This window comes from Anser anser (genome assembly GCF_964211835.1).
Source record: "Anser anser genome assembly, chromosome: 1".
Lineage (NCBI taxonomy): Eukaryota > Metazoa > Chordata > Aves > Anseriformes > Anatidae > Anser > Anser anser.
Genome location: NC_139720.1, coordinates 47,504,742 through 47,519,311, shown reverse-complemented (window position 1 = coordinate 47,519,311; position 14,570 = coordinate 47,504,742). Strand labels below are relative to the sequence as shown.

The window sequence follows — 14,570 nt, the reverse complement described above, 5'->3', positions numbered from 1 at the left end:
CAGTGCTGGTCCCAGTACTGACCCCTGAGGAACACCACTCGTTACTGATCTCTACTTGGACATTGAGCTATTGACCACAACTCTGAGTGTGACCATCCAGCCAATTCCTTACCCATCAAGTGGTCCATCCTTTAAAGCCGTGTCTCTCCATTAGAGACAAGGATATCATGGGGAACAGTATCAAATGCTTTGCACAAGTCCAGGTAGAAGACGCCAGTTGCTCTTCCCCTATCCATCAATGCTGTATCCCCATCACAGAAGGCCACCAGATTTGTCAGGCATGATCTGGTCTTAGCGAATCCATGTTGGCTGCCACCAATCACCTCCTTATTTTCCATGAGGATCTGCTCCATGATCTTGCTGGGCACAGAGGTAAAACTGACTGTCCTATACTTCCCCAGGTCTTAATTTTTTCCCCTTTTAAGGGGAATCTATTGATTTTTTTCAACTCTACTCAGCACAATATAGTATAAAACTGTCCTTATTACAATGCAAAATAGGAAAGTACTCTTTTTGTAGTTTTTTTTGGGTAAACATACAAATAACCTTTCTCATGTAGTAAACCACTGGACAGGTACAGAAGCTTCTGAGTCATATATTTATAGTCATGCTGCACATTACACTGCTTAACTATTTAAGCTATTATGTACCCTTCATTTTGTTTAATTTCTCTTTTATTTCATTCTTCCTTTCTGTCCTATATGTCTAGTTAGACATCCAAGTCTTTACAGAATTGGGTACACAGGTAGTTCTTGTTAGCCAGCTGTAAAACTCAATTAACATGATTAAGCTACTACCACAGGGCAAGTCTGTGGCAGAGGCATGGATAAAATGTTGTTTATCATAGTGACATTTGGCTTCCTTAACCATAAGATTATTCTTTCTCCTCTTACAACTCTGCCACATTTATTATCTCCCAAGTTCTACAATTAATGATGTATAGGTCATGCAGTACCACTTGCAGTCACAACACTATCTTTATCCACCCTGGGAGCAGATCCATCCTTGCACTAATAAGAAGTATGTCCTCAGGGAAGAATGAGTCTATGATTCTTTTAATTAAAAAATTTATCATGGTACATCTTGCCATAAAGTATCGTTTTTAAAGGAAGCAATGAAGTTCCTCATTAGAGATTGCAGAAGTTGAATGGTTGTGTGAGGGAAAGAGTCACTTTATATCTTATTCTTCATCTTACATTCTTCCTTTGACATTTCCCACTAGGGTGGATGCAGCCCTAATCTGAAAGAAAAGGGAATTTGGGGGGGGGGGGGGGGTGAGAAGGGGGTGTCAGGGGCTGTGCATATGCTCATGTGATCTGATTAAGGATCTGATGGCTATGTGATTTGATTAAGACTGTATTAAAATTAGCTCCTCTTTTCACTACAAATCTTTGGCTAGTCATTTTGGTCATTTTTGGACAAAGCTAAGTTTATCTGTGGCAGTGTGGCTGTTTTTACAGGTTTATAAATGTTTGAGGACAGAAACAAGGAAGTGTCGAGGTGCAAGATTATAGGACTATCCCTGAATAACCAATAACATGGGATTTTCTTTTTCAGTTTATCGTTCAGTCAGTTTAGCCTAAACCTTTTGTCCAGTGTATGGTGCTAAAAAGGTATAAATAAAACTCTAATTGCAGGAAGATGTTGCGTCTCTTGCAGTAGAATCGAATTTGTTCAAGGTATCCCCGATCTCCTCATCTCTGGTAGCTGACCTTTTTGACTTTGGTTTGCAGTGGACAGCTACTACAAGGAAACACATAAATGTACTAAATTCTTAATATTAAATTTCCAAGTTAAGTTTCTTTTACTCTGATGATACAAGCAAGGTGAAGAAACCTATCAATTTGCCATTCAGTCCAGTTAGAAAAGATTGTACCTGGATTTCCAAGAAAATGGCCACATAATCACTATGTGCAGGAGGCCCACAAATTTTCAGAAGAGACTAATATTAACAGATAAATATGGCAATTAGGGCCATCAACCATCTTTCAGCTATCTCTGTCTAAACAAGGGAACTAGCATAATCCTACTTTTTTCATGTCTGCATTCTCCTCCCTTTTTTTATTTCTGGGCTTTATTTCTTTTCTCTCTTTCTGGAGTATAGAAAAACAGTCTTAATACTTCCATAGATTCTTCAGAAATTCCACGTTAGGTCTTCAGCTCTCTCCTCAAGAAGAGTGTCCTGGTTCCAGTTAGGACAGAGTTAAGTAGCTCATAGTAGCTGGTAGGGTGCTATGTTTTGGATTAGGATGAGAAGAGCGCTGATAACATGCTGATGTTTTAATTGTTGCAGAGCAGTGTTTACACCAGGCCAAGGACTTTTCGGCTTCTTGCTCTGTCCTGCCAGCGAGCAGGCTGGGGGTGCAGCAGGAGCTGGGAGGGGACAGACCCAGGACAGCTGACCCAAACTGGCCAAAGGGGTATTCCATACCATCTGACGTCATGCTAAACAATATATAGGGGTGGCTGGCCGGGGTGGGGGGGCCGGCTGCTCGGGAATAGGCTGGGCATCGGTCAGCGGGTGGTGAGCAATTGCATTGTGCATCACTTGTTTCTTACACATTATTATTGTTAATACTATTACCATTATCACTATTAGTATTATTATTGTTATTATTATTTTCCTGTCTTAATAAACTGTCTTTATCTCAACTCACAGGCTTCACTTTCCCGTTTCTCTCCCCCATCCCAGAGAGGGAGGGGGGAGGGTGAGCGAACGGCTGTGTGGTGTTTAGCTGCCAGCCGGGTTAAACCACAACAGTCTTTTTGGCGCCCAACGTGGGGCCCGAAGGGTTGAGATATCGACAAATCTGACCAGAGTGTGTTAAACTAAAATTGGTATAAGTATTGGACCTGCTTAATAGTTGCGAGTGGCAGGGAGTGTGGGAGGATATGGGCAGGTTTCTAGAGCAGTGGTCACCTCCAGTGTTTTGGACATTCACCCCTGAACAACTGCAAAATCCTAAAAAGCTGGCAGAATGCTTGAAAAAAAGGTGTCATGACTCTGGCAGTTCCAAAGTGACACAAATCACTGTAGCGTGCTGGGGTCTGGCTTGTGCCTATCGAGCTGCAATTGATGCTATTAGCAACCTAGCTCCAGCTCCTGCAGCCGCTCCAGCTGCAGCTCCTGCAGCCGCTCCAGTTCCAGCTCCTGCAGCTACTCCAGCTCCAGCTCCTGCAGCCACTCCAGCTCCAGCTCCTGCAGCCGCTCCAGCTCCAGCTCCTGCAGCCGCTCCAGCTCCTGCAGCCGCTCCAGCCCCTGCAGCCACTCCAGCTCCAGCTCCTGCAGCCGCTCCAGCTCCAGCTCCTGCAGCCGCTCCAGCTCCTGCAGCCGCTCCAGCCCCTGCAGCCACTCCAGCTCCAGCTCCTGCAGCCGCTCCAGCTCCAGCCCCTGCAGCCGCTCCAGCTCCAGCCCCTGCAGCCGCTCCAGCTCCTGCAGCTGCCTCAGCTCCTGCAGCTGCTCCCACTCCTGTGGCTGGGTCAGAGAAACGAGCTGTAGCAGTGCAAGTTGACCCCGCAGAGGGTATTCCAACCCCTGTGGCAGACCCTGCGTCTGGGTCAGAGAAACGAGCTGTAGCAGTGCAAGTTGACCCCGCAGAGGGTATTCCAACCCCTGTGGCAGACCCTGCGTCTGGGTCAGAGAAACGAGCTGTAGCAGTGCAAGTTGACCCCGCAGAGGGTATTCCAACCCCTGTGGCAGACCCTGTGGCTGGGTCAGAGAAACGAGCTGTAGCAGTGCAAGTTGCCCCTGTAGACAAGGTGAAAAAATGGTATAGAGGCTCAGGTCGTTTAAAACGCAGACAGTCTTCTGCTAAGTCTGGGCGTAGTGAAGACGAGGCTGGGCCATCAAAGGTGCAGGAGACTGAAGATGAGGATGAGGATGGCGAAAAATCAACAGTAACTACCCGAACTCCATACCAGCCATCAAAGGTGCAGGAGACTGAAGATGAGGATGAGGATGTCGGAAAATCAACAGTAACTACCCGGACTCTACACCGGCCATCAAAGGTGCAGAAGACTGAAGATGAGGATGAGGATGTCGAAAAATCAACAGTAATCACCCGGACTCTATACCAGCGTGAGCTACGAGATGTGCGAAAAGATTTTGGTCGCTGTATAGGCGAGCAGCTTGTCACCTGGCTGCTCCGGTGCTGGGACACGGGAGCCAATTATGTGGAATTGGAGGGCAAGGAAGCCAGGCGGCTGGGATCCCTTGCTAGGGACGCATGCATTGACAAAGCAATTGGAGATGGAGCACAATCTCGCAGCCTCTGGAGGCGTCTCCTGTCAGCTGTGAAGGAAAGGTATCTCTTCAAGGAAGAACTTGTATGTTTACCAAGCAAATGGACCACCATGGAGAAGGGAATTCAGTACCTGAGGGAATTGGCCGTACGGGAAGTAATTTATAAGGACCTAGACGACGCACAAACATCCGCAGATCCAGATGCAGTCCGGTGTACACTACCCATGTGGCGGAAGTTTGTACAGAGTGCCCCATCATCATATGCCAGCTCATTGGCAATGCTAGCCTGGAAAACGGAGGAGAATCCCACAGTGAATGAAGTGACTAAAATACTCCGGCAGTACGAAGGAAATCTCTCCTCTTCCCTAAAGGCCTGTGTCTCAGCTGTGGAGAAACTCTCTGAAGAGGTCCACCAACTTAAAGAGAATTTATCTTCCCCTCCACCTGAACGAACCAGTGTCCACCAGCTAAAAGAGAATGCTTTAGAGAAACTTTCTGAAAAGATCCACCAACTTGAAGAAAGATTATCTTCCCCTTCACCTGAACGAACCAGTGTCCACCAGCTAAAAGAGAATGCTTTGGAGAAACTTTCTGAAAAGATCCACCAACTTGAAGAAAGATTATCTTCCCCTTCACCTGAACGAACCAGTGTCCACCAGCTAAAAGAGAATGCTTTGGAGAAACTTTCTGAAAAGATCCACCAACTTGAAGAAAGATTATCTTCCCCTTCACCTGAACGAACCAGTGTCCACCAGCTAAAAGAGAATACCTTGGAGAAACTTTCTGAAGAGATCCACCAACTTAAAGAGAGTTTATTTTCCTCCCCACCTGTACAAACCAGTGTCTCAGCTATTAGGGGTAAACGTTCATCTATGCAAGGAAGACAATATGGTGGGCACACACACCGCGCCACCCTGTGGTTTTACCTACGTGACCATGGAGAGGACATGAGAAAATGGGATGGAAAATCTACTGCGACCCTAGAGGCACGGGTACGTGAATTGCAAAGGAAAACAATTGGGAAAAAGGAGTTCTCTGAAAGGTTTGCTGCTCCAACTTCCAGCAGGCAGTCCTTTAAACACAGAAATGAAGATTCTGACCAGGACTAGAGGGGCCCTGCCTCCAGCCAGGGGGAGGAAAGGGACAATCGAGTTTATTGGACTGTGTGGATTCGATGGCCTGGCACGTCAGACGCACAGAAGTATAAGGCTTTGGTAGACACCGGTGCACAATGTACTCTAATGCCATCAAGCTATAAAGGGCCAGAGCCCATCTGTATTTATGGTGTGACGGGGGGATCCCAGCAGTTAACTGTATTGGAGGCTGAAGTGAGTCCAACCGGTAATGAGTGGCAAAAGCACCGTATTGTGACTGGCCCAGATGCTCCGTGCATCCTTGGCATAGACTATCTTAGAAGAGGATATTTCAAGGACCCAAAAGGGTTCCGCTGGGCTTTTGGCATAGCTGCTTTGGAGACAGAGGACATTAAACAGTTGTCTACCTTGCCTGGTCTCTCAGAGGACCCTTCTGTTGTGGGGTTGCTGAGGGTTGAAGAACAGCAAGTGCCGATCGCTACCACAACTGTGCACCGGCGGCAATATCGCACCAACCGAGACTCCCTGAGTCCCATCCATAAGCTAATTCGTCAACTGGAGAGCCAAGGAGTGATCAGCAAGACTCATTCACCTTTTAATAGTCCCATATGGCCAGTGCGAAAGTCTAATGGTGAGTGGAGACTAACAGTGGACTATCGTGGCCTGAACGAAGTCACGCCACCACTGAGTGCTGCAGTGCCGGACATGCTAGAACTCCAGTATGAACTGGAATCAAAGGCAGCCAAGTGGTATGCCACAATTGATATCGCTAATGCATTTTTCTCCATCCCTCTAGCAGCACAGTGCAGGCCACAGTTTGCTTTCACTTGGAGGGGAGTCCAATATACTTGGAATCGGCTGCCCCAGGGGTGGAAACACAGCCCTACCATTTGCCATGGACTGATCCAGTCTGCGCTGGAGCAGGGGGAAGCTCCTGAACACCTGCAGTACATCGATGACATCATTGTGTGGGGTGACACTGCAGAAGAAGTTTTCGAGAAAGGGAAGAAAATAGTCCAAATCCTTCTGAAGGCTGGTTTTGCCATAAAACAGAATAAAGTTAAAGGACCTGCACGAGAGATCCAGTTTTTAGGAATTAAATGGCAAGATGGACGCCGTCAAATCCCAATGGATGTGATCAACAAAATAACAGCTATGTCTCCACCAACTAGCAAAAAAGAAACACAAACTTTCCTAGGTGTCGTGGGGTTTTGGAGAATGCATATTCCAAATTACAGTCTGATTGTAAACCCGCTCTACCAAGTAACCCGTAAGAAGAATGCTTTTGAATGGGGCCCTGAGCAACGACAAGCCTTTGAACAAATTAAGCAGGAAATAGTTCATGCAGTAGCCCTCGGGCCAGTCCGAACAGGACCAGATGTAAAGAATGTGCTCTACACCGCAGCCGGAGAGAATGGTCCCACCTGGAGCCTCTGGCAGAAAGAACCTGGGGAAACTCGAGGTCGACCCCTGGGGTTTTGGAGTCGGGGATACAGAGGATCTGAAGCCCGCTATACTCCAACTGAAAAGGAGATATTGGCAGCATATGAAGGAGTTCGATCTGCTTCGGAAGTGGTCGGTACTGAAGCGCAGCTCCTCCTGGCACCCCGACTGCCGGTACTAGGCTGGATGTTCAAAGGAAGGGTCCCCTCTACGCATCATGCAACTGATGCTACATGGAGCAAGTGGGTTGCACTGATTACTCAGCGGGCTCGAATAGGAAACCCCAGTCGCCCAGGAATCTTGGAGGTGATTATGGACTGGCCAGAAGGCAAATACTTTGGGATATCACCAGAGGAGGAGGTGGTTCGTGCTGAAGAAGCCCCCCTGTACAACAAGCTACCAGAAAATGAGAAGAAATATGCCTTGTTCACTGACGGGTCCTGTCGTATTGTGGGAAAGCATCGGAGATGGAAAGCTGCTGTATGGAGTCCTACACGACGAGTTGCAGAAGCTGCTGAGGGAGAAGGTGAATCGAGTCAGTTTGCAGAAGTAAAAGCCATTCAGCTGGCTTTAGATATTGCTGAACGAGAAAAGTGGCCAGTTCTCTATCTCTATACTGATTCATGGATGGTAGCAAACGCCCTGTGGGGGTGGTTACAGCAATGGAAGCAGAACAACTGGCAGCGCAGGGGCAAGCCCATCTGGGCTGCGGCATTGTGGCAAGATATTGCTGCCCGGGTAGAGAACCTGGTTGTAAAGGTACGCCATGTAGATGCTCATGTGCCCAAGAATCGGGCTACTGAAGAACACCAAAACAACCAGCAGGTGGATCAGGCTGCTAAGATTGAAGTGGCTCAGGTGGACCTGGACTGGCAACATAAAGGTGAATTATTTATAGCCCGATGGGCCCATGACACCTCAGGCCATCAAGGTAGAGATGCAACATACAGATGGGCTCGTGATCGAGGGGTGGACCTGACCATGGACACTATAGCACAGGTTATTCATGACTGTGAAACATGTGCTGCAATCAAGCAAGCCAAACGGTCAAAACCTCTTTGGTATGGAGGACGATGGCTGAAATATAAATATGGAGAGGCCTGGCAGATTGATTACATCACACTCCCTCAAACCCGCAACGGCAAGCGCCACGTACTTACAATGGTGGAAGCAACCACCGGATGGCTGGAAACATATCCTGTGCCCCATGCCACCGCCCGGAACACTATCTTGGGCCTTGAAAAGCAAGTCTTATGGCGACATGGCACCCCAGAGAGAATTGAGTCAGACAACGGGACTCATTTCCGAAACAACCTTATAGACACTTGGGCCAAAGAACATGGTATTGAGTGGGTGTATCACATCCCCTATCATGCACCAGCCTCTGGAAAAGTTGAACGATACAATGGGCTGTTGAAGACTACACTGAAAGCAATGGGTGCTGGGACATTCAAAAATTGGGATACACATTTGGCAAAGGCCACCTGGTTAGTCAATACCAGGGGATCTGCCAACCGAGCTGGACCTGCCCAATCAAACCTGTTACGCACTGTAGAAGGGGATAAAGTTCCTGTAGTGCACGTAAGAAACATGCTGGGTAAAACAGTCTGGGCTACTCCTGCCTCAGGAAAAGGCAAACCCATTCGTGGAATTGCTTTTGCTCAGGGACCTGGATGCACTTGGTGGGTAATGCAAAAGAATGGGGAGGTCCGGTGTGTACCTCAAGGGGATTTGATACTGGGTGAGAATAGCCCATGAGTTGAATTGTAGTATGTTAATTATTATATAATAATGTATGTCATCACTACCATGATTGCTATATATCATAGATGAAAATGGTGATTAATTAGAATGTATTGGACAGAGTGTAACCTGAGCATGACATAAATGGTATGGAATAAGGGGTGGATATCTGTCCTGGTTCCAGTTAGGACAGAGTTAAGTAGCTCATAGTAGCTGGTAGGGTGCTATGTTTTGGATTAGGATGAGAAGAGCGCTGATAACATGCTGATGTTTTAATTGTTGCAGAGCAGTGTTTACACCAGGCCAAGGACTTTTCGGCTTCTTGCTCTGTCCTGCCAGCGAGCAGGCTGGGGGTGCAGCAGGAGCTGGGAGGGGACAGACCCAGGACAGCTGACCCAAACTGGCCAAAGGGGTATTCCATACCATCTGACGTCATGCTAAACAATATATAGGGGTGGCTGGCCGGGGTGGGGGGGCCGGCTGCTCGGGAATAGGCTGGGCATCGGTCAGCGGGTGGTGAGCAATTGCATTGTGCATCACTTGTTTTCTTACACATTATTATTGTTAATACTATTACCATTATCACTATTAGTATTATTATTGTTATTATTATTTTCCTGTCTTAATAAACTGTCTTTATCTCAACTCACAGGCTTCACTTTCCCGTTTCTCTCCCCCATCCCAGAGAGGGAGGGGGGAGGGTGAGCGAACGGCTGTGTGGTGTTTAGCTGCCAGCCGGGTTAAACCACAACAAAGAGTCAGTATCTCTTTTGTATCTTCTTGGAGGAAGATCTCACTGCTCACCTCACTGCTCACCACTGCTAATCAGCATTAGTCATAACCACTCTCTTTTTTTTCTTGTAGGTTCTCTCAAAATCGAAAATACCTCAGCCCTGCCTCTTTGATATGCAACTCTGCATTCCCTTTATTGTACAATATAAAATTAATCTGCATATATAAGGCTTACAAATAGTACCCTTCATACTAGTTTAGGTTGTATGAGGATATGAAACTCTATAACAATGTCTCTACATAGCAGTAATTTTTTTCGTATAAGATCACTTTGAAAATGATTTATTAAGACATATCTGTCTGATTGCTATGTTTTAATATTTTTCCCTTTTGTTTTAACTTAAATCATAGGAGGCACTAACTTTAATTGAGCAAGTTGAAGCTGAACAAAGTGCATTGTATCACAGTCTCAAAAAATTTATGAACGTCAAGAAAAAAAGCAGAACTCCTCCTCCACCTATATTACTTTGTAGATCACATTGCTCCATGACATTTAAACCAGCTCCATTCTCTTCAGATGTTCAGGTAATACTTGTCATAATTACTGTGGAAGAAATATATTAAACAATACACAAGAGAGAAAAGGTTGTTTCAGCCATGCTATACCATCACAGTTTTCTCTGTTGGTCTTGAGAAGATTATGTTAGCCTGACTTAATTAAGTACGCATTTTTTAAATCCTTTGAGTCAGATGTGACTCACTGTTTTGATCTTCACATTTGCATGAACTTTCTTCATCTCGTGTATCATCTTCTTTGGTGCTTCTGCTCTATAACCTTCATTTATTCTACTTGTCAAAAGCTCATTCTCATTCTTAGGGTGTTGACAGATGCCTAATCACTCTGAAGACATGCAAGGCTGTTGGATCTTATGATGCAAGAAAGTACCACACTCAAAGCTCTGTTAATGAAGTGCTAAAGTGCCATAGTTCAGGTAGAAAATCTACCTTTTGTTGAACATTTAGAATCACACAATAACTTAGTTAAGAAGGGATCTTAGGAGAGGTGTCTAGGCCAACCTTCTTCTTAAAGCAGGGTCAGCTGTGAAATTATATCAGGTTGCTGAGGGCTTTATCCAGTCAGTTCTGAAAATCTCCAAGGATGGAGACTGCACAAATTCTCTGGACAGTCTCCTCCAACAGGTTAACCTGTTCGTGGGGAAAACTTCTTTCCTTGTATACAGCTGAAATCTCTTGTTTCAGTTTAGGTTGTTGTTGTTTTTCATCCTCTAACCGTGCACTACTGTGAAAAGCCTGTATACATCTTCTTCATAGAATCACTAAGGGTGGACAAGACCTTCAAGATCATCTGGTCCAACCATCACCCTTCATAACCTTCTTGCTAGCACTCAAAGGCTCCTTGCAGTTCCACTGAAGCCATCTCTTCTCTGGGCTGAATAAGTCCAGCTCTCCCAGCCTCTTCTTGCAGGGCTAGTTCTCCAGCTCCTGAACATCTTGCTAGCCCTCTGCTGTAATCAGCCACTCTAGTTAGTTTTTCAACATCTTTCTTGTTAGAATGATGGGGAGCAGTAGGAAAACTGGCCATGGTCTCTAGATGTAGTCTAAAGAGTCATGAGTAGAGACTGATCCTTCAGTCTCCTAACTGTACTTCTGTTAATACAGGTCAACATGCTTTTAGGCTGCTTTGCTGCCATGGCACACCACTAGCTCATGTTCATCTTGGTGTCTAGCATGACCCCCAGATCCTTTTCAGGAAAGTTGCTCTTCAGCTCATCAGTCCCCCGCCTGTATTCTTCCAAGAGATTCTTCCTTCCTAGGTGCAGGACCTTGTATTTGTCCTTATTAAATTTCATGAGGTTCATATTGGCCCATTCCTCTGGGCTGTCTAGGTCTCTGTGAATGGCAACTCTGCCCTCAAGGATATCAACTGTTTTCCTCTGCTTGACATCATCTGCCAGCCTGGTGAGTGTGTGATCAGTCTTCTCAGGTCATTGCTATTCAACAGGCCAGGTCCTCTGCAGTGCTCTGCTTGCTAGTACCCTTCAAATAGAGTATGAACCATTAACAACTGCTCTCTGAGCCTGATCTTCCAACTGTTGTGTTACCCATCTACCTCTTCATGCACCCATACTGTATCATCCTAACTTGGTTATAAGAATACTAGGAGACAGTGTTGAAAGCCTTGATAAAGACTAGGTAAATGGTATTTACTCGTCTCCTTTCCTCCACAAATCTAGTCATTTTGTCACAGAAGCCAGTCATGGTGGTCTGCCATGATTTGCCCTTGGTAAATCCCTGCTGACTGTTCCAAATCATGTTACTCTCCCTCATATGCCCAGAAAGGGCTCAAACAGGCTGAGAATGTGTATGGAAAATCCACTAGTTGCAGTTTTTCCTGAAAGAGAAATCATCGTAGTGATTTTACAAACTACTTCAAAATAATAACATGTTTACAACATGTATAAAAGCAGTAGAAACACAAATCATGAGAATAGTGCTTACGACATTTCTGTGAACAGCTGTTTTATTTATAACTTACATTTTTAGTGCAGTTTGATTAGTGAATTTAAAACAAATTCATTTGGGAAAAGGCTTTCATATGTATTCCTAGTGTACATAAAATTAAAAAAAGTCCTAAAAGTCCAGGGGTTCATAATTTTTAGTAAGGGTTAATATTTGATTTTGATATAGGACAATGAATATAACATGTTGGGCCACTAGGTGGTGCAATGTGATTATTATTATAATTTGAGCTATTCTAGGAGATTTGTTTTTTTGATGTATAGCTGTTGAGCAAACACAAAAGGTATTTTTTAAACGAAGATATTAATTGGAAATGGATACTTAGCATATAGTTAGATGTATACATATATTTTATTGGAAGTCAAAATAACTGTAAAATTTCCTGATCTCAATGTTACTCATTTGCTGAAAATAATCTCCTCTATTTCAATATTGACTTCTGAAAAAAAGAGTCAGGATTCGTTACAAGACAAATCACATGCAATACAAGAAAAATGAACATTTCAGTCTTTCAGAATTTTTGTATGTTGATAAATGACCTCATCTGCCCCACCTGAAGTCTACTGAAAATAAATTGATTTAGTACAACTTTCTAGAAGTGCAATGCAAGAGAACTTAATCAGATACGTAACTTACTGAAATCCATCTGCCCAGTTCTGCAGAGATGAATCAAAATGAGTTTTCATGTTTGATCTCACTGAGCATGACTGAGCATGGATTGAGGTATGCACGCTCACATTCTTCCTTGATTAAAGACAGTGAAAAATGTGGTTGATATGCCCAATGAGATTATTAGCAGCTCAATGACATTAGAAAAACATTGATTTCAATAGGAACTAAGAACATCTTGTTAAGAAAATATTACTAGGTTTGTATCTGCATTTCTGTTACCTGCTTTTAAGGATTTTTTCTCAAGTGATTTGCTGAATCGGAATGTTATGTCAACGTTAGAAGAATACATTGCAAAGATCAAATAAGGGGTCTTGATGAATTTAGATCTATAGGATGACCTGCAGAGTTTATGCTTTGGGCTGAGTTTGAGCATTAGTATAGACCAAGGTAGGAGATAGGATAATGGAGAATCATCTGCTTTCATCAGCATGGCATTGTATAACTGTCTTTATATCAACTCATTATGTTTTCATTTTCTTTGAAGGTTTCATGGTACAGTATTTTGGGCTGTGTAGCAGGTGGAAGTAACACGAAAGTAAGATTAAATAACAATAAACTTCCAAATGCAGGAGAAGAGGTAAGATAGAGCTAAAACCCATTCTGGTCATTCTCTCATCCTTAAAACAACAAAGCATAAAACTGAACATTCATGTTCAGTGTTCAATTACAGTATTTGAAGGGATTTCTGATGTTTAGAGAGCTCCTTATGAAGTCCAGACAGTATTTGAATAAGAGCACTGTACTGATGATACATTAAGATGATCTAATTTCTCATGTTACGCTTCAGTCACTTTGTCGATTGTGTATTGCTTCAATAAAACTTACCTTTATGTAAGATATCCTTATTATGGAGCAGAAGTTGGAAAACCCTATTAGGGTTGAGTAATGATGTAAAAAGCAGATGGACAATTACGTGAAGGAAAAAGGAAAAGGAGGGTCTTCAAAACAGATTGTCTTTATATATGTATTCACAAACTGCTCATCTTCGATTCTAAAGTTATATTAACGGTGTTAAAAGAACTTGAGACATCCTGCGCCCACATCTAATACATGCATGTGGCATATATGGAAGAGAGCCACATACTTTTTTCCTTGAAGCACAGCACAGCTCAGAGCTAGAATGTCTCCAGCTTGATGCCTGCAAGCATGCATACTCATAGTGTGAATGTGCAAATGGACAAAAATGTCTTAGAAAAACTCCAGGTCTTCATACTTAATTTTTGTGTTAGATTATGTGCTTTGTATGCTCAATTACATTTCAGAGCAAAATTATTTTTTTCTTGTCATTTCATTGTTTCCTCATTGTCTTCAAGAACCCAATATTATGTGGAAATATGATGTGCCTGTTGTACTTTGATTGTATCCCAGACCATTAAATGATTTGTTTACCAATAAAAGTGTAGTGCTTTGTGTTTGGTTTTGATATATTCTGTGGATGTAACCAGAAAATATTTTTATTGATAGATACCAGCTGATGGAAAAAGTGTCTTAGAAATACAAGGCTTAGATCCCAATGAGAAATACATATTTGCAGTTGCAGCATATTCTTCTGATGGAAAACTTATTGGTGATGCCATTGGGGAAACAACTAAGCCAATCCTTGCTTATCCACCTCTTTCTGCTACTACTGTCCGAGCTTATCTAACTCAGGTAGGATAAGATTCTTTGATAATAAGATAATGTTTTAATTTGGTTGTAATAATTTGTTTTCACTGGTAGCTCTAAAGCTTCTGGCAAGAACTCAAGACTTTCTTGCCAAAAGCTTGATTAACACAAATCAGAATTTTACCATTCTGCAGCAATACAAAGATAAAATGGACCTAGATGAAATAATCTCTCTTCAGAAACTGTAGCACAGAACATGTAAAATATTCCATAAAGGACCCTTAGACCCTTGATTAACAGTCAAGAAACTCTTTTGCCTTCCATGATACTACTTCTGAAGGCAAATTAGTATAATGAAATTGCTACTATCTATATTTAATTCAAATACATCAGAATAAAACCTTTCTTTTTCCTGCAGTTGCATTTACTTACCTGAAGACCATGGAAACTTGTTAGTTTTGTTTCAATTAGCAACTAGTATATAAAATGAAATCTAT

The 14,570-nt window shown here is 43.5% G+C and overlaps 1 protein-coding gene across 7 annotated transcripts in view; it reads left to right on the top strand.

Moving 5' to 3' along the window:
• The window catches only part of CFAP54 (cilia and flagella associated protein 54), a 107,168-nt gene that overhangs the window by 20,679 nt on the left and 71,919 nt on the right, over nt 1-14,570 (top strand). For 6 of the 7 annotated variants that reach the window (XM_083845206.1, XM_083845207.1, XM_083845208.1 and 3 more), the window contains 3 exons: nt 9,667-9,840; nt 12,953-13,045; nt 13,933-14,118. In XM_083845206.1, coding sequence (XP_083701332.1) covers nt 9,667-9,840; nt 12,953-13,045; nt 13,933-14,118 — 453 coding nt within the window. The remainder of the gene's footprint in view (nt 1-9,666; nt 9,841-12,952; nt 13,046-13,932; nt 14,119-14,570) is intronic. The other variant, XM_083845209.1, reaches the window with a different exon arrangement.